Source organism: Glycine max, chromosome 10 (assembly GCF_000004515.6).
Source record: "Glycine max cultivar Williams 82 chromosome 10, Glycine_max_v4.0, whole genome shotgun sequence".
Classification (NCBI taxonomy): Eukaryota; Viridiplantae; Streptophyta; class Magnoliopsida; order Fabales; family Fabaceae; genus Glycine; species Glycine max.
The window spans coordinates 50,771,503-50,792,792 of record NC_038246.2 but is presented as its reverse complement, the minus strand read 5'-3'; the positions used below and the strand labels follow the sequence as shown (position 1 = coordinate 50,792,792).

General features: G+C 34.8%; 2 protein-coding genes across 2 annotated transcripts; one reads left to right on the top strand and one right to left on the bottom strand.

The window, feature by feature from the left end:
* The first annotated feature begins 1,228 nt into the window (after nt 1–1,228).
* LOC100811598 (helicase-like transcription factor CHR28) lies at nt 1,229–12,875 on the top strand. The gene is made up of 11 exons (XM_006589682.4): nt 1,229–1,337; nt 3,457–3,631; nt 3,715–4,367; nt 5,732–5,803; nt 5,881–5,958; nt 6,050–6,953; nt 8,509–8,639; nt 9,821–10,042; nt 10,780–11,373; nt 11,632–11,841; nt 12,370–12,875. Exons 2-11 carry the CDS (start codon nt 3,526–3,528, stop codon nt 12,472–12,474), a joined length of 3,075 nt encoding a protein of 1,024 aa, XP_006589745.1. The 5' UTR covers nt 1,229–1,337; nt 3,457–3,525; the 3' UTR covers nt 12,475–12,875.
* A 1,394-nt stretch (nt 12,876–14,269) lies between these two features.
* On the bottom strand, nt 14,270–16,242 carry LOC100809815 (protein ASPARTIC PROTEASE IN GUARD CELL 2). The gene has a single exon (XM_003536709.5). The coding sequence runs from the start codon at nt 15,884–15,886 to the stop codon at nt 14,459–14,461; it is 1,428 nt and encodes a 475-aa protein (XP_003536757.1). The 5' UTR covers nt 15,887–16,242; the 3' UTR covers nt 14,270–14,458.
* Nucleotides 16,243–21,290: the final 5,048 nt, after the last annotated feature.

The following is a 21,290-nucleotide window of genomic DNA, read 5'->3' as shown; positions in this document are numbered from 1 at the left end:
ACCGCTAAATTTTATTTGAGCTAAAAGATGACTTGTCATTATTAAATTTAAAGTGAACAAACACAATAATAACCAGAACAAAATATTTTTTCACCAGGTCATGTCAACTTTATAGATCACATAATATCAGCAAACTTGGTTAAAAAAATCAAATTTTCATATATATATATATATATATATATATATATATTGTATCATGATATCATTTTTAACAAATTATCCTCAATGTTCTTCTCAATTTCTTCCCTTTTTTTCATAAGATTAAAAAACATGCAATGACATGTTTTGTACTGTCAAACCACCTTAACATAAGATTATGCAATGATATTGAATAAAATGGTGATATTTCTTTTTAGATGTGTGATGTGTTTGAATATCTAGAAAATATCAATAAGAAAAAAAGCCGTTAGTTCCCACAAATCGAAGATGATTTTATCTTCCTATATATTGAATAACACAAACAATCTTTAACTTTTTAATTGAGGCTCCTAAATGATGGACTTTCGCGGTATGACATTATTGAAAAATACAAGTACTGTTCAGACTTCTCATGAAAGAATTAACTATAAGTTCCCAAGAATCAAAGATAATTTTATCCATGTATGTAACAACACAAACAACCCTTAACTTTTCAATTAGAACTCTTAAGCGATGAATTTTTGCATGAGAAATTATCGAAAAAGATAAATATGTTATCAACTACACTTTTCACACGAGAATTACTGGCCTGTCTATTATACTTGTCTTTTTTTTTCCGCTTTAAAAACTACATAAAACAATTGATTACACTCTTTCTATATATAATAAAGAGTAAACTACTACAAGATTTTGTTTTAATTTATCCTATTAGTATTTTTTATGTTTTGAATAATCAGCCTAATAAAGTGTTTATTAAATAAATGTTTCTCATGCAAGTACTTATAGATAAGTTGATTTTATTATCAAACAGGAGAATAAAACTATTTTTCATATAAATTATAACCTATTTTTATAAATTACAAAAATATTTTTAACTATTTTCATATTCTCTCACAAACAACTATATATTTGATTACAATCAATTTTTATATGATTTGAAAAATAAAATACCAAGTAAATTTCTACATATTAATTATCATTTATAAAATTAAATTTCTGCAACTTTTATTTAACTATTTATTAATGAAATTATTTTTTGAAAGTAAAGTTAAAAGTCAATTGTCAAGGTGTACAAATACTTACGTATAAGAGGGGAAAAAAAAAAAAACAGGACGTAAGACTGTGGCGCAAGTCTGAGTCGTGAATCATCGTTGTTGTCAAAGTTTAATCTCTCATTCCGTGTTTTCCCCAGATTTTGGGTAAGTGAACTTCCATTCCCTCCAACCTCTGTCGTTTTGATCTTCTCTTACTGCTTCTTGGTGTCAAACTAGAGAGAACCCTAGTCTCTGTGAATTCTCAACTGCTGCCTCCTTCAATTTCTTCTCCAAAGATCGCTTGCTTTTTTTTTACACATTTCTCAAATCAAAAGGCAATCATCAACTACTCACTCAGAATTCCTCGATTCCCACCTTTCCCTTTTCTGCAACGGTTGAGGTTTTGGTGGTTTTGCACGTTTTAAGTCTTGGTTCCACTCTTCCCCTTGCAATGCGGTTGATCTGCTTTGGATGTTTATTTTCATTGGTGTTTTTTTTTTTACAATTGTCGTTACGGATTTCTTCAATGGTGGAAATACATGTACTTTTTATTTTAATGGATGGAAAGTCACGTGTTTATAGTTTAGGCACGATGGTCGTGTATATGTTAGTGGTAATTGTCTTTGTTTGCGTTTTAATATGGATTTCAGAACAATTTGATGATGTAATTTCGTTAGAATTGATTGATGATTGGGTGGCAGATTGATAGATAAGAGGAGGATTTTTTTTTTTTGATTTTGGTGATGTACTTTTTTTTTTTTATGGTTTTTACTTGGAGGAAAATTTCTGTAGGTCTTTCACTGATTGTTTTGATTTGAGCTCTACTTGTGAATTTAATATGTAGTTGGTTGGAAAGGTCTTTTAAGATAGATGGATGGATGAGAGAATTTCATAGTTCATACCGCCTTTGTAGTGGGACTGTTAATGCTGTCTTGGGGGCATTTATTTTTTTACTAATATTCAAAGAAAATAGATGGATGTTGTTTTTGATGTTTTGCCCTTCAATCTAAGTCACAATATATTGTTAATTATTTTGCAATATTTCTTCTCTTCTGTCAATAATTTTTTTTTTATCTGAAAAAGAATTTTGAAAATGGAACCCATTTGCTTCAACTCTTATTCTGAGGGTTGCTCTGATATTGTATTGATATTTATGTGGTCATTGTGGTGTTATACTTCCCTTTCTTTCCACCTCCCATTTATTGGTTGGATTTACATGAAAAAGGAATAATGAGATTGATGATAACATTTTTGTAACCTCTTAATTGCGTTTGCTTGTTGTAAAAAATTGGGAATTATGGATCAAGGTGTACCCTCAGGTGGGTTGCTACTAGATAAATGCTATTTTCCTTTACTGTGATTCACATCATATTTATTTTATTTTTGTTTAGTTTTTTTCCCCTTACGTTGTTAATGAATATCTGCTTAATAAGGAAGCTGGAATATGGTTCAAGTTTGAAGTAGATGCTTCACAATGTGGGCCATATTCATCATTTCACCAATAGAACCTGGAAATCTTGTTCTCTTTTAGGGGGTTGAGTTTCTGATTTAATATCAAAGCCCTATAGAACAGCTGTGAGAGAAGGTGTTTTCATTTGGGGAAGGTTTATCCATAGTAATCAATAGTGCGGTATAGCAGCATTATAGTGGGATAGTAGAGTGGAGCAGCCCTGGGCCATAGTGGCAGCAATAGCAGCCGTAATAGTGGCTTTTTGCACGCTATAACGACGCTATCATGATGTAGGCTTTAAAAATCCATTTTTTTACCCCTGGAACATCAGTATTTTGTTTTTTTTGGGAAAATATTCCACAAAACTTACATATGTCTTGACCTCTACTCCTTCACAATTTATAGGATTATTGTTACCCCATTTTCCATTCGTCTTCCTTTAGACTTCCAGTTCACATTCTTCTGATTTTTTTATTATCTAATTTGTTATGTTCCTTTTCTATTAATTTCACCATCATTTTTCATTGTTTTTTTGACTTCATTTCTATGTTCTTATTGCTGATAGATTGATGGTAATTGTGTGTGTAAATTGTGTGACTTATTATTTATCATGAATTTCTTTAATTTTGATTTTTGGAGCAATTATATGTGTAGTGTATACATTATTTACTTTGTAGTATAATATTTAAAATAATGGTCATTCCGCTTCCTGCTATAGCATTTTCAGAGTTAGCTGCTATGCGCTACTATCCGACAAGATTTATAACTATTAACTGTGGATTTATCATTTGTTGTCATGTGGAATGGGATGTTCATGATACCTTTTTACTACAGGTTGGCTCGGCATTTTAATGGTTCTGTTTCTCGGGTGGCTGAGGAAAGAGAATTTCTTATTTTGATTTCATGGATGGGTGTATATATATTAGTTCGTCAGATGATGACTTGGAGGAGATAGATGATCAAGGGAGGACACTTCCGCAATGGGCTACTACTACTGTAAAGAGTTTGGGTGTGTGATCTTTAGTAAAAGCTCCCTTTTAAAATGTATATTTTTTAAATTAGTAATCATCATACATGCAATATTATGTGCAGATAATGGTGGATGGTCTAGGCGGGATAGTTTTTCAAGAGGGGCAAATAGTTCGAACCCAAGCTCTTCTAATGTTTATAATCATTCACAAGTCAAGCCTCAAACCCCACCCGTGTCCAGCACCAATACACTGAACCACAGAATTGCACGAAGAGATGAACCTTCCTACCATGCCCAGAATGGAAACACAAGTCAGCATCAGACAGTTAATTCCCGAATTTCAAATAATCATGGTGCAGATTATGAGAAAATGTCATCTCAGCAAGCTTTCAAGAGGACCCTTCAGTCATCTCTTCAACCTTCAGCAACAAGGGCTCTTCCTTCTTCATTTGCACCAGACAGCAGATTAAGAAACTTAAAAGATAGCACGAACAGTAGTCAACTTCATGATGCATATAAGAACCGTCCCCATGGAGTAGGACCTAACACGTCCAGTGACAGGGGCTACATTCATGAAAATTTTGGCAGGGGTTATGATGAAGATCGTTTCTTGTATCAAAATGGTGGGAATAGGATTCTTCCTTCACCTCTGATGCTTGGAAAGGCTATATCTCCACAGTTTGCTACTTCTAGTGAATCTGCGTATCGTGCTGGAGCAGGTGATGAAAGGGCTGCTGAAAGTGATGAGAGACTAATTTATGAGGCAGCATTACAGGTATTACATGCTGTTTATCATTGTGTTTGTAGATTCCTTAAATTCTTAAGTTGTATGCAGAAGATATTTTCTCTGTTAAGTTTGAGCAGAAATCGTTTAATGAAAAATTACTTCCTTAAGTATGAAGCTTTGTTTGGGACTTATATGTGATGTGTTGCCAAAATTGACTCCTTTGGGAAATTTGTTTTGGTTGTTGAGATGTTGAATTTAAGATGCAGTGCTCCTGGATATAAAAGTGGTGAAGCTGATTTTCTCCCTCTTTTAAAATTTTCTTCTTCATTTTTTGGTGTTCAGTGTCAATTTTCTTTCTTAAAAGGTGTTTAATCCCTCACATGGTTGTCAGGTTGTTAGAATTGTTTTTGATTTGAGGGTGTTAAAATTATTATTGTGTTATCCTTGTGGTGTAGTAGGAGGTTAATTCTCTGGAAATACACTATTTACTAAAATTTCTGGTTGTTGCTTTGTTGTTGAGGATTATTGGAACCTGATTTGTTTTTGTATTGTGTTTATGATAAATGTTTACCAACAAATGTGCGTTTTGCTTTTGTGTGAAAAGCCTCAAAGATAAAGAAAAGTAGACATTTGCTGCATGAATGTGTAACGTAGGGTGGCAGAAACATTAGGATTTAGCAGATCAGAATTAGGGTTTATTGGGCTGATCAAGGGTAGAAAGCAGGTGAGTTAAAGGGATTTTGGGTTGAGTTGAGAGAAAGATAGTTTACTCATATCGAATATGGAGATGAGGGTTTGAAGGGCCAATTAATGGTTTTTTGGGTGTTTTGAATAGTGTTTGTGAAGATAGGGTTTTAGGTCTAGTGGATTTCTTTACTATAAATTCACAATTCATATATATGGTTGCTATATCAATTATCAAATACGAAGCATCACATTTATTTTAAAAAGCTTCCTAATTCCTATCACTTGTCTTGCTAGAACAGGGGAGTGCCCGAGGCTCTTACTGATGCTAAAACCATTAAAGAAACTTGGACATGAAACTAAAAGAATTAAATCTTAGTTATGGGCTTATGCCTACTTAACATAAATTCAAGAACAAGTACCACCCAAGCACTAAAATTTCAAAAACAGCTCAATGACTGAAAATACAAAATTAAATGAACTAACACCCCACTACAATAGTTGGTGCATGGAATAATACAATTAGTCCTGAAGTAAAACGGTTAAACCTAATTTTGAGTTTCACATGGTTTGGTGTTTAATATTATGCTTTATGATTTATCAATGTTTGTCCTGTATCAATGTGATTTGTGGAAGGTGCTTTGAAGATTATATTTTCAGTGCTTGTGTGTGTGTGCGTTATAGTCTTAGAGACTCAATATTGTCAATTGTGAGTTTGGTTATCGCAGGATATCAGTCAACCTAAAACAGAATATGACTTACCTGCTGGTGTATTGTCTGTCTCTCTTCTGAGACATCAGGTATTATGGCTTGTCTATTAAATTGCTTCTATTATTTCTGTTCTGGGCCATTTATTTGTTATCACTTTGTATTTCAGAAAATTGCATTGGCTTGGATGCTTCAGAAGGAAACCAAGAGTTTGCATTGCTTGGGGGGGATTTTGGCTGATGACCAGGTCAATATTTGATGATAAGTTTTTTAATCAACGGCTCTTTACATTTAATTCTGAGTTTTGTTACCTGAACATCAAAACCTCGTTCAAGCAGGGCCTTGGAAAGACAATTTCAATGATTTCCCTCATCCTGGCACAGAGGTCATTACAGTCAAAATCAAAAATAGATGATACATGCAGTCATAAAACTGAAGCTTTGAATTTGGACGATGATGATGACAATGGTAGTGTTGATGTGGAAAAGCATAAAAATAGTGAAGAATCTGATGATATAAAACCTAGTAGAGAACCAAGCAGTTCAACACAGGCACCTGGTAGAAAAAGGCCAGCTGCCGGTACACTAGTTGTCTGCCCTGCTAGTGTTCTTCGACAGTGGGCCAGGGAACTTGATGAAAAAGTTGGAGATGAAAAGCTTTCTGTTTTGGTTTATCATGGGGGCAGTAGGACAAAGGATCCTGTTGAACTTGCAAAATTTGATGTGGTTCTAACAACATACTCTATTGTGACTAACGAAGTTCCCAAACAACCATTAGTTGAGGATGATGATATTGATGGAAAAAATGGGGAAAGATTTGGGTTATCCTCTGAGTTTTCTGTTAGTAAAAAGAGGAAAAAGCCATTTAATGGAAATAAGAAGAGTAAAAAAGGTGGAAAGGGAATTGACAGTTCTTCTATTGAATGTGGTTCTGGCCCTCTTGCCAAAGTTGGTTGGTTTAGGGTTATTCTAGATGAGGCTCAAACAATAAAGAATCATAGAACTCAGGTGGCTAGAGCTTGCTGCAGCCTTAGAGCCAAAAGAAGGTGGTGCTTATCTGGAACTCCTATTCAAAATACTATTGATGATTTGTATAGCTACTTTAGGTTCCTAAAGTATGATCCTTATGCTGTATACAAATCATTCTACAATACAATAAAAGTTCCAATATCCAAAAGTACTATTCAAGGTTACAAGAAACTTCAAGCAGTTTTAAGGGCCATAATGCTACGTCGTACAAAAGGTGAATTTCTTATATTCTGTTTGCTCATGTCCAGACTGATAAATTGTGTTTTACCTTTTTGCTGGCATGGTATGGGTTTTCAGAGTCCTTGCAATATTCTCACTGATCTCCTCTTAAGTATAGTCATCATTTAGATAATCTTTTTTCATTTCATCGCGTTTGACATTTGATACTAGTGTACTACCATTCCTGTATCAGCAGAAATTCATTCTTGTATAGGATGTCTTCTGATAAGTATTCCAAGATCTACCTGGAATAATGTAAAGTATACTGTTCTCTCAAAGAATCAGATAAAACTGTCATTCATGAACCTGTAAAGAGTTCCTTGAGGGTTGCAAAGTCTCTTTCCATAATTTTGATAAATTTGGCTGTGGCTTCTGGGGCAATATTGACTGACACCATATATTGTATTTGGTGTCAGTTTTCTTTTGCTGTTATTTTCTCCCAGAAAATTTTCCATGAGAATGCTAGACATAGGTTTATATTTTTATATCAGTTAAAATAGAAAAAATACTTTAGTAATTTCACATGTACATGGGATACCCCTAAAGGCCTAAGCAGGAAGAGCCTTGACTTTCAAATGGGAGTTTGATGTCTCTCACTCATCTGATATGGGGACTACTCATTCCTGCATTAATCATGTCAGGTTTGGAAGTGTCCTTAAACACCACCATGGGGGATGGGCAAATGGGTATAATACCACTTCTTTAGATTAGATGTCATGAAAGGAGTTTTCATCCTCTGTCATCAAATTCATCTTTGGATAATTTAATCCGGTAGTTGCTGAGAAAATGAACCAGTATGTTCCTCTGATACACCTCTTAGTTTTACAGCCTAGAAATTTCTAGGTATTAATTTTTGGAATTTATCAGGACACGAGAAATCCTCATTTATTTTTGTAACCGATAATGTATGTTCTACTATTACGTTTTACGCATAGCAAGTCCTTCTATAGCATATTAAACACTTTGTTTTTGTAAACAAAAAATTGTTGCCTTTCCCTATTAACCTTGGCCCATTCCAAGGTAACTTGGGCTTATAGTGGGTTATTTTCGGATGACCTGCCAATGAAGGAGCACCTGTAGGAATTGAATGTTGTGTCAATGCTGTTCTTTCCTATCAATTGAGCCAACCTTCATTGGCCAGAATACCATAACTTGGTAAAAAATCTGCTAGAACATTTTTCCTTCATCAGTGCACAATTAGTGAATTTATTTATGAGACTATAGTGTGTGAATAGTATTACATTGTCAGCCTGTTGTTATTTTGCTATTTTTTAGCAAAATTTTCATGTTTTTAAGTGATGGATTATTGCTTATTTTTAGTGAACTCATCCCTAATTTCTTTTACCATACCATTATGTAGAATGTAATGACTTGTAATTATACTCATCCCTACATTGTTTGGTTAAGGGATTGGACTGAAAATTTTAGCCATCTAGGTTTTGATTCATGTACTTGAGGAGGTTTTTCCTTCGATTTGGATTTTAGAGTAAAACATGGGATGAGTATTGGTCTCTTCTGTTTTATAACATCAATTTCTTGCATTTGTCTAGGAACTTTGCTTGATGGGAAGCCAATAATCAATTTGCCTCCCAAGACAATTGAGCTAAGTAAGGTGGATTTTTCGATTGAGGAGCGAGCATTCTACACCAAATTGGAATCAGACTCGCGTCTTCAATTTAAGGTTTACTTCCTTCAAATTTGTTTACATTAACCTGGACAATTTGTAATTATACTTTTTTGTTTCTCTTAAATAGAGAATCCAGGAATGTCCTTTTGCTAAAGAGATTTTAAACCTAGTGATTAGAAACACATTATGATAGTGGTAGAAGTAATTGTCTATTTGTAGGCAGAAGGGATAGACACTAATATTGGCAGCCTCTAGGTAATATTCAACAACGTGACCTGTAGAACAGAATTTCTTGTATTAATTTTGTTGAGGTGATAGGGATTTGGTAGGGAATGAGGACAAAAGAGCAAGAAAGCTCTCTTATCTATAACTAAGTTTAATCTGTTCAAGCACATAGGTGTCCACCTCTGAAAATTTTCCCACCCAATACCATGAGAATTCGACTCTCTCTGTTTTGATTAGAACAGTTTTCATTTAGTGGATATTTTTTGACGTTTAAATTAAGCACAAATGTCAATCTAGTGATATTATACTATATTGGTGCAGTGTTTGAAATACAAATCGGTTATCACTTATTTATAATAAGAATAAGAATATAATATTTGGTATATATAACAAATTAATACAATGAATAAAATCTGTCACACATTCTATTCAAGAACCTCACACATAACTCCCAAACAAAAACATTACATAACCATCCTACAGTTAGTCGGTTACTAAACAGTAAATACACATACCTCCCATACAACACATCACAACTGTCCTATCATATGGTTTAGAGCATCGAGGCACAAGGACAAGATATTTCTGACTGTAAAATTTTAAATTAATATAGCTGTTTTGAGTCCTTACTTTAATAAATAATTTTTAAATGCGTATGCTATCAATTTCATTTCATGTCTGTTTTTGGGATTGTTTTAAAATCATGCATGATTACTAAATTGTTTCTTACTTTCATAAACGTACAAAAGCTTCAATTTTGTACTTTTGAAAAGCCTGATAAGGGAATTTCTTTCAGATTCCCACCTAGTTGCATCATTAGTTGTCAATAAATATACTTGATATTTAAGAAGTGCTGGGGGAGGAGATTTTTAATTTCCTGTATCTCATTTATTGTATCTAATTTATTAATGCCTAGCATACACTTCCGCAAATTCTAGAATATTTTTGTTCAGCTGATCTTATTTTTCTGAAGTGTTGTAGATCTGATATGAAAAGTTTGTACTTTGCAGGCATATGCTGCTGCTGGGACAGTGAGCCAAAACTATGCTAATATTCTTTTAATGCTTTTACGTCTCCGACAGGCTTGTGACCACCCGCTTCTTGTTAAAGATTTTGATTCTGATCCTGTTGGGAAAGATTCTGTTGAAATGGCAAAAAATCTTCCAAGGGATATGCTGATTAATCTTTTTAATTGTTTGGAAGCAACATTTGCCATATGTCTTGTTTGCAATGTGAGTTAAATTCAGATGTGATATTTTTATTATTTGTTTTCTTTGTTGTGAGTACACTCTCTATGAAAGTGATGGTACTCCAGATCTTTTTGATTATATCTTATAAGTTTTGCTGTTTTGTTCTTATGGATATGCTTACAGTGGCCATGTTTTAGGAGTGTGGTATATTTACACTCCCCATGGATGTTTACTAAATTGACTGAAGTTGAACACTTAACATCTTTCTTGCAAGAAAAGGATGTGGCGGTTATGATTAGGAATGAGTTTTAAACCATTAGGGGTTCTAGTTGTGATTTTTGCAAAATAGACATGTTTATTATCCCAGAATAATAGGAAATATTTTTTGGGGGATGCTTTTCAATGGGAAAGTTTTTATTAGTGTAGGTAAATATCCAAAACCATCATTTGCAACCCCTAACTTCTCTTTTTATTTAATCTACAGTTCACTATTGTTTTCCTGCTCTTAAATATTATTTTTTTCAAGGACATGTTTTTTATTTTTTGTTGTGAAAGGAAAATTTTTATTGGGATGAAGAGAAAATATTACAAGGACACGATCCTCTTTACTGATACCATGTTTTATTGATTGATTACTGAATCTATGTGACTCTTATTATAATTGCTTAGTTGGAATTTTAGATTTTGATTTCTCAGTTAACCCGTTATAGATGGGTTGTAAACAGTACCAATACGTTGTTAATAATTGCTCTGGCTGATATGTTTTGTGGTTTCAACAGGATCCTCCTGAAGAGCCTGTTATTACGATGTGTGGCCATGTCTTCTGTTATCAATGTGTATCAGAATATTTGACTGGTGATGATAACATGTGCCCTTCAGTTAATTGTAAAGAACTAATTGGCGACGATCTTGTTTTCTCCAAAGCTACTTTGAGAAGTTGCATCTCTGATGATGGTGGCAGTCTTAGTTCAGCAAATTCACATCTTTGTGATTATTCACTAGTGCAGCAGCGTGACTACACTTCATCTAAAATCAAAGCTGTTCTTGAGGTTCTGCAGTCAAATTGTAAATTGAAGATTTCTAGTTCTGACTTACTGAACTCCTCTGGAGGTTGTAGAGATTCACCGTCTTCGGATAATTTATATGTTGAAGACTGTGATTCAGATGTTAGGGTTACAAAACACACAATAAAGTATTCAGAGTCCACAACTGAAGGACCAATAAAGGCTATAGTTTTTTCCCAGTGGACTAGCATGTTGGACTTAGTTGAGACATCATTGAGACAATTTAGTATACAGTACCGGAGACTTGATGGTAGGATGACTCTGGGTGCGAGGGACAAAGCTGTTAAGGATTTCAATACTGAACCTGAGGTTTGGCCCTTCCCAACATTGTTAAAGCTATAACTTTTTTAATCCTCTTCATGGTTATATCAATAATGTGAACCTATTGCTTAGTAGGTGAAGTAGTATGAAATTTAATCCTCTTCATGGTTATATCAATAATGCTTGTTGCTTATTTAATCAGTATGTTTTCCAACTCCTTGAACTTGCATTATCTACTGTGTTCTACAGTTCTAGTGTCTCAACCTCGGTAGACTTTGGTGTCTGACTAGTTGAAATTTGTTTCAGATTGCTGTTATGCTGATGTCACTAAAAGCAGGAAACCTTGGTTTGAATATGGTTGCTGCATGTCATGTTATACTTTTGGATCTTTGGTGGAATCCAACAACTGAAGATCAAGCTATTGATCGAGCTCACAGAATTGGGCAAACTCGTCCTGTTACTGTGACACGGATCACTATAAAAGATACAGTTGAAGATAGGATACTGGCTCTTCAGGTTTGTATCTGTCAGTTGAGTGTTGTTTTAGGTGCCAAAATGAGTCCATACTTAGTGGAAAAATTGGATTTAGGGTCATCCATCACCAGGAGTGAGGTTTAGTATCCAACGGGGAAACTGCTCTGCTTTACAAGTTTTGAATTGTTTTCTTTTTGACCTTTTCCCTCACCTATTTACTATTGCTTACTTTTTAAATTCATCAAACAAAATTGACTAGTTGAAATATGACATTTTTATTGCACACTTAGTTTTTTTTTTTTGAACCTGCGGGTTGGCATTTATGAGATCAACAGAAGTTCTATTAAGGTTCAAGGGGAAGTTGATCTCATAAAAAGCGCAAGTCACTTTTAATTTTTGTAGGTCCCTTCTTCCAAAAGATAATGGGGAAGTTAGCACATGAAGTCATCTTTTATTTTTTTAGTAAGCTTTGATATACTGGGGTGACAAATTTTGTGATTGGGGTGAAGATAGGATGTATCTGTGGAATGACAAATTCTGATTTCGTTCTTGTGTTGTATCATCTGGCAGGAAGATAAGAGAAAAATGGTTGCATCTGCTTTTGGGGAAGACCATGCTGGCGGTACTGGAACTCGCCTCACAGTAGATGATCTGAAGTATCTTTTCATGGTCTAGACTCTAGACCACTCCTTGCTTGTTCTCCCCATTTGAAGTTTTGGGCGGTTTGGCATGGAGTTAGGAGTTAGGACTTAGGATGGTTCTTAAGGAGGGTATGGCTGTTTTTTCAGTGCCTGCTGACATCGGTTGCACAAGTTGGCAGGCGAGGCCAGGCTTGCTTGATCCAAGTCGTAACTTGATCTGTTTTGAAGTCCACAAGGGCATTTTTGTCCTCCAAACTGCTATATAGCTGAAGGCTGTGTCTGTAAATATACTAATTAAATTATATGGTTTATGAAAATATGTCCTTGCGCAACTGCCCTTTCTGTTGTAGTGTACAGTTTTCTTTATAGTCTTCAACTGTGCAGGGAAAGCCTAGATTGTTTCTCTAGCTGCTAGACATACTTTTGAATTGCTGATTTTACTTTGCCCCCAGCTCCAGTGAATTTGACCAAGTCAAATATAAGAAAATATAAGAATTTTTTTTCTTAAGAAAATTTTAATTAATTTTATCGTTATTTTTAAAATATTTTTTATTTAATTGAAGTTTTAGTTTTATTGATTATTTTTTTATCCTTGATATCAAATTTTAATGAAAGGTAAGTTAGAAAAAAAATTATATTTTAATTAAGGATGTCATTAAATATGATTAACTAATTTTCTTAGTTAGTATGTGATATTTTTTTCTTATATTTCTTATATTTGAGACTAGGGAATTACATGCAAAGGATTTGTCAAGCACACAAGGCATTTGTTGCAGTGACTAGATTTTGTGATCGCATTCATATTTTTGGTATATTTTCATATTCAAAGTACAAGTCAATAACAATGGCATGAACGAACAAGACTCTGCTCAGAGAAGTTCTTACCTGTTGATATTAACTACATCAATAGAAGATATAAGGATTACTTAATGGTAAAAAGTGAAGGAAAAAAGGATAGATCATAGATTTAAATTTATCAGTTAATAAAAGCAATCAAACTAATCACTAAAAATTGGTGATAAAAAAACTGCATCAGACGGTTGGTAGAAATATCAAATACATCAAAGGCTTCTGACATTGACGAAATAACGACGAGGGTATAAAAAACTGATGATTTTGTCAAGTGCTTTTTCTGATGCGGTGTCTAGGTAAGAAAAAAAATGCAAAAGTATATCCTATATGATCTTAATCTCTGATGAAAGCGTACATGACTTAATTCCCTTCCTTTCACCAATTTTCACCAACAGGGCCTTACTTTATGATGGGCCTGTAAAGTGCTAACAAAGCCATTAGGACTGGACAAGAGAAGTATCTATCATTTTCACCGCTAAAATTACCACATTGATGTAAGTGTTTGCGCTTGGTGCTAATAATCAACCACATTAAGGAATAAAAAGAAAAAAAGACAACAGTGATTTATCTTAATAATCTTAGATCCCTCATATCGAGGTTCCAACAAAGGTAGACCAGAGTCCCTATTGATGGTTTCACATGTCCATAATGGTGGTGGCTCCCCTTCTCTCATGATTCAATTGCTCTACCAGCTTTCAAACACACACAGAAGGGGGAATCTTCGTATGTGAAAGAAAGAAAAAAAAAAAGGAAAAGATGTCAGAGCAATGTCCACCCACCAGTAGCGAGACTAAATCATTTTTCCTCTTCAAATTGAGTAAAAGTATTCTCTTGGATCCAATATGAGTCCACAACATAAATATTACTCAAATATCCAATAGAGCAAATGAACTTTTCTATGATTCTTTTGAGCGCTCATTATATTTAGCTTAAGTTGAGTGAACCACTTTTGAATAAAAAACACTAGAAACTTCAAGTTCCATAAAGCATTACTTTTAGCATCTCAATCAAAAACCGAAACAACTTATTATTTTAAATACAATAGTTAATTAATTACCACATGCACGACGACCTAGTTGTTTCTTTTATATGTTACATGACTAAGACTAGAAAAATTCATATCGTTGGTTGATATACATGGCAATGGCTATTACTATTACTATTACTCAACAAACATTGGGTCCAAATCCCACAAACCCATTAGCTCCATCAACCGAAATCTGAATCCCTTCTTGCTGAATATTTCCGATGATGGAAAGACCAGAAGAAGAAGGAGCAAAGGCGAAGCAAAAAGTTCCCACGTCATCGACTGGGATCAAAAAGTTCCTAGCTGGCAGGGTCAAAATAGGCCCACCCGAGAAGTAAAACGACACGGTTGGAACCCGAACCGACACAAACCCGAACAAGTCATAACACGTGTCAAAAATGGATACTCCCGAAGCCCGGGGCAGGTTCGTGGTCTGGGCAATAAAACCATCCCGGAAAGCCTCATACGCCACCGTCGGAAGCCGCGTCACGGCGGTCCCGGTGTCCATAACAACCCCACCATCGCCCAATTCGGATAGTTTAAAAACATCTTCGGATATGGACACCCGCAGGCCCCCAACTCCCAGGCCCGAAAGCCCAATGTAATAAAAACTCTGGGCTCTCGGGTTGTGGATCAGGGGAACCCATGCAGCGCCTACGGGCATTGCTTCTCGTCCGAATTCGAGTAATCCGGACGACTCGATTCCCCTGCTGACCAAACAATAACTAAAGGCACCGCCGGTCTGACCTCCGAGTTGGCCCACAAAGGACATGGGCCCACCTCCGAGGCCCAAAAGCCCGGCGGCGCCAACGAACATTCCCTGGTTGTGGTGGCCGCACCCGATGGCCACGTTTCGGATTAGGGTTCTTCCGAACGTGATTGTCTCGAGTGCGAGTGTGCCTTTGGTGTAGGAGCCGTCGCCGTAGGAAACTTCGTAGCGGCAGCGTCCCTCGTGGCAGGCGGCGTTGTCGACGTGGCTGCAGACGGTGGAGGCGCAGGAGACGCCGGAGAAGGAGGAGGAATCGGCGGGGTTGAAAACGGGGTCGGATTGGTGGTAGCATTGGGTGCAGGGTTCGCATTGGACCCATATAATGTCGCTGCCTGAGTCCATGACCACGTACTGGTTTCGAGGTGGGCTTCCAACTCCGATTCTCACGAAGTATTCTCCGCTTCCTTGCTCCATTCCGGAAACCACGTCCGACCCGAATGCCTCCGCGGCGTAGGTGGGTTTTCCGGCAGCGAGGCGCCGGAGGAGGGAGGCGGCCCTTTTGGTGTCTCGCTGCATTCGTGCATTGAATCGGGTTCGGTGGTCGTGGTAGGTGTTAAAGGTGGGGACTTTATCTCTGTGAACTAGCTTCAGTTTATATTTTGCTGATGAAGATGCTTCGGTGGCACTGTTGAGTTTTTTATTGTGGGGGTGTTTGGAGGGTTGGGTTGGGTTTGGGTAGAGTTTGGTTTCTGTGAGGATTATTTGTTTGACATTGAGTTGTTGGAAATGAGGGTATGATATATTGTGGGAAGTGGAGATGGTAAGAAGGAGTGAGAGGAGAACCAGAACTGTGAGCATGGTGTGATGATGGGAGGAGTGTGTGTTGTGTGGGGGGAGTGAGGAGGGATTTATTTGGTTGGGTTTTGGGAGTGTGGAGAGGGAAAAAAGGGGTTTGTTTACTGTAGAAATAATTGTGTGGAGGAGAAGTTTCTGTTTTTGTAGTTTAGTGTTTGGAATGATTTATTTGAGTCTGAGAGGGTGAGTGAAAAAAAAAGGGGCATGCATCTCTGACCCTGAGAGTGGTGTTGACGGACGAGTGGTGAGTTACAGCAAGATGGAAAGGTAGTTGGTGGTAGTGGTGGCACATAATGTTTTTGTTAAGGGATTTGATATTGTAAAATCATGGTTATTAACTTTAGATTTTGTATATTCATTGTGCATGTTTTGTCTTCACCTACTTTTTTTCTTTTATTCACCTGCTGTTGGCTACTACATTTACATTGTGTGTACTACAAGTGCTCAATGACCAAATTACCGGACGATAGTGTGCTTGTTTTGCATATTTTTACTTTTATTTGAATGTTGTCTTTCATTTACTCATGATGTTAGTGCTAAGAAGATTAACTTGTGGCATGGTTTTGGAGAAAGGGACGGGCCCTTGGAGGGAAAGAGAGGGGAGACCTTTTTTTGGGTCACGCCAACATGATCTGTTTAATAGGAAGAGAAAGGAGGATTAGTAGTACTGCTATGTGGGGAAGAAAGTGATCAAGGACATTGACCTTGGTACTGATTGTATTTCATTACATTAGATTAGATACGGCAAAGTTGCAAGAAATTTCCTAGTTAGACCAGAATAAGAAGGAACGAAGGGCAGGTACACTTACACAATAACAAGATTGGCTATATATTAGACAAACATATGATTTCAAGAAAGAAATTACTGCATTGATAGAGAGGATAAAAACAAAAAGAATGAAAATAAAAAAAGAGATATTTAAATTAAAATAGATTGCAAATCTTAAAATAGATTTAGGACTCACATGAAATCTATACCACTGTTCCTCTATTTCCCTCCCTATCCCCTCTATTTCCTCCCATCAAATAAAGCATAAGACTTAAGTTAATATGTTAGATGAAATGGAATTAAGTATCCTAAAAGATACTATTATTAAATCTATTGGCAAAATGAAAAACAATATATATTATCAAATTATCAGCTTGCCCGTTTGTAGTACGGTACTATTAAATTTAGTTGTTGTTCAGTGTACTCTATTTTTTAATTGCACTAACAGTACAAGAATGTGAAACTGTGTTGTTGGTTGAGGGTGCGTTGATATACAATAGAAGGAATAGGAATTATTAGTTGTGGAATACAGGCTTAACTTTTCCATCAATTATTTGCAAAAAGCAGAAGAAAAAATTGTGGATTCCAAGCATTAATTCATTTGTTGGGCTCTGTTTATGCATGTAACATATATTATGTATCACTTTTATAATCATTGATTCATGCAATGTCACTGTTCTTTTCCCCTGTTTGGGTTTGCTAAGAGGGAATTAGTTGGAACTTAATTACTTTATTGACTAGGATACGCGCCAGCTTTGCTTTCAGCTTAGTATAAATAAAGACTAAAGACGAAGTCCTCTCTTCCTTTCCCTCTTTTCTTCGGTCTCTAATCCAAATATCCAATACGTTCCTTGAATAGCGTGAAGCTTCAAAAGTGAAAGACTTCGATTTTTTTTAAAAGAGAATATTATTGTGAAATACTATTGATTTTATGATGTTAGCCTTTTTTAATGGGAAACTTTCAATGGGCCTTTGGGTACAATAATAAAGAAAAAGAACACGAACAGTCACCGACCTTAGTCACCCCCACCTTAGTATGATGCTAGTAAAACAATTCTGATTTTTTTCACCTATCAATAAGCACTTATTTTATACCTATTTTTACTTTATTTTTGTTTCTCATTACACAATAATTATCACATTTATTATTTTATATTTTTTTTTCTTTGATCTCATTCAGTTGGTTAAATAAAATATTATCTTTGATTCCTATGAATAAAAAAAATAATCAAAAGGAATGTTAGATTTCTAAACAAAGGTGATGTTGTTTTAATAACCAACATCTATTTCCATTAAATATAATTTAGTAAACAATCGCAAGTGTGTCCAGCCTAACCTAGTGCTTCTAAAACCCTCCCCCTCCTCCCCCACTTTTTTGTGGGCAAATTCTAAAATGCCACTGGATAGTGGATACATAACCACTGGATACAATACCTAATAATTCCTGCAAATATCGGTGATGTTGGTGTGTTTAAAGGACACGCACGTGTGATGTGAAGGGCAGTTGGGTAAAGGACAATATACTTGTAAACGAGACACAAAGAAGAGTGAAAGGTGCATATATATTATACTGACAACATGTTTGTTCTACAAGCATACGTATATGCATGTCCATATATACATGTAACAATTAATACAATAATTGAACAACATGGATCTCTATGACTCTATGTTCTATATGAGTGTGAGCCTTAAATCAGCACAACCACAATCATGGTCATTCAGTGGGACAAGTAACTGTGCATTTCTCTCTTTAAAGAAGAACTTTGCAATTCGTCAGAGCCCAACACACTGAGAAAGTGTTTCAGTGGAATTGTGGGACGAAGGGCACAGAAAGATAACAACAACGTAGGTTAATCTTTGTTGTGCTTATAACAAAACTTCTAGGATTTTGATCATTAATGGTCTAAACTCCCTTCTCATACATTGACTAACTAATTTTGAACCAAATAAAAACAATGAATCTCTTGAATCATGAAGGACTATTATTAATTTTAAGCTAAGGCTTAATTGATCATAAATATATATAAAAAAACAATTTTATATCAAATAATGTCATGAATCGCCAAAGTTGATCAACAGGGGAAATTCGCTCTAGGTTTCTGACACCTACCCATATTTTCAAAAGCAATGTGTCTGGACTTTTTCTTCTTCTTTTAATTCCGTTGATATTATTTGTAAGGTATTGACCAGTTATTTTACATTATATATATGTTGGTTGAAAAGCGATGTTTCTTTTCTTGCCCAAACCGTGCATCTATTGCGATTAATTGATAAAATACAGGTTAAAATATATTAAAGTTCGCATCACCTTTTCCCCCTTAATAAGTGGGTTACTAGTTTAAAAGCAGATTGTTTTCTTTTACACATTTGATATTATTAAAAAAAAAAAAAGAAGCTCTAAAATGGCGGCTGAGCTCATCCTGGTATGACAATATTTGGCAGCTAATATTGATTGGAGTGATAGGCAACATAGGGTTAGGGGATCTTGCAAACTTTTCTCATCCTTTTTCTAATAAAATCTCCTTGCTAAATGGGTTAGGATTAATGAAGCATAAAGTAAATATTACTATTCAAAATGTTCTTCCACGAGTATCATGTTATTTGAAAATTTATTAATTGAAACTAGCTAGACTAATTTTGTTTTTAAGAAATTGGTTAAAATTAACAAAAGATGGAATTGAATTTCAACACCTATTGCTAGTGGGAACATCAAGAGCTCTCCAACTCCCCTAAAAATTTGAAAGTATTTTTCTAGGATGAGATATTCTAACTCAAATTTCAGATATTTTTTAATGAAAATTAATATTGTTATTTAAATGTTAAAATTTTGATCAAAATTCACAATGGAATTCTCTCTCTCCCCCCTCCCTCCCTCTCTCTCTCTCTCTCTCTCTCTCTATATATATATATATATATATACACACACATATAAACCAATAAATTTTGAAAAATAAGATCTAAATGAACTAAACTTTAATAAACGAAAAATAAAATCTATTCATATCTAAAAGATAAAGTCAAAAGTCCTAGTTAAGAAAAACAAAATTAAATGCCTTTAAAAAGAAGATAATTTTTTTAAATTCAAATTCAAAATTTTCAATAACAATTAATTAGTTAACAACTCAATTTACATAAGTTGTGATTGTACGTATATCACTCACTTTAGTCACTTAGCTTAAACGTATGAGAAGCAAGCGCATGCCACGTCCAAATAATTAATAAACGACGGAACCATTAGAATTTAATGCTTATTCCTATTGGATTAAGACATAAAGTCCTACTAAAAAAGAAAACCATATAAACATGTTTCCACTTCTCCTAATTAAAATGTCATAAAGATTTGGTGTCATGATATGGTGAAGTATATAAACATACGAATGAAGAACAAATTGTGACAAAAAAGGAGCAAGAGGGACAAGATACGAAGGATATTCAAATGTATTAATGCTTATTAATACGACAAGACCAACCAAGAAAGATATTATTGATAAATGAGAGATAATAGTGGGATTGTCACAAACACAATAGAAAACTAATACTCGAGTTTTAGAAATGTACAAGGACATGCACGAGTTCTCAATAATTGAGCCATTATTACTACCTAAAAGTTGCTCTTATATTATATAAGAGAACCAGGAATAATTTTTCCTTCTCCAGCTTTTCCAAGTCAGCAAGGTATTATATCTCATATCTAAATGCATGTAATAGTTGGAGATCAGGTTGCTGTGTGCTTAAGGATTACATAGAACCAAGTTAATTTTTTCATGGAAGAGACTATTAATTTAGCACTGGTTAAAAGTTTAAGTGAGTCAATTATTTAAAATAGTAAATATGTATTTTGCATTAGAATCTTTTCTATTAATTTTATAATTATTTTCTGCTAGTTTACAGGTTTGGCTTGTGGTTTTAATGTAATTTATAGATTAGATAGCAAATCAAAACTTAATTATTTTGCATCATGCTTCTTCCTTCAGAGACTCAGCAACCAAAAGCAGGGTACAGAACGAACCACTTAATAATTCGTCAATTTCTGATTGTCGTTATCCAAAATCAATGGAGATTATTCTCGAAAAAGATACTGTGGTAGTTTTTGTTGGCTTCATTAAGTGGACATAATAAAACCATTACAAAATACGATATTATATATATAAAATTAATAATTATTTACTTTGTTCCTAATCGTGAAATGAAAGTCTATACAATGAATCTCAATCTTGTATTTAGATGCCGTTTATATCAGATAATTTGAATTAGCATGGTCCCCATTGGATTCCAAGTGCGATCGTACCAGCTGTAATAATGCTTTGTCTAGCCAATGTTCATAAATTCAAACTATAGCTATTAACAATTTAACTATCAAGTGTTTGTTGTTAACTTCTGTTTTTCATCAATGTCGGTCTGAATTAACGATAAATTTTTTTTATTCTATTTGGAAGCCAATTTCCAAAAAGTGAAAAATTTAAAATAACGTAGGTACGTCATAAAAACATACGAATCTATAGGATATCTATCTATAATAGATTTGCGCTTGGAAGAAGTTCACAAACGAAATCATTAAGCTGGAGCCGGATATTTGTTTGTTAACAATGGAAAAAGAACATATACGAATACAAAGATAAAAGATTAACAAAACAA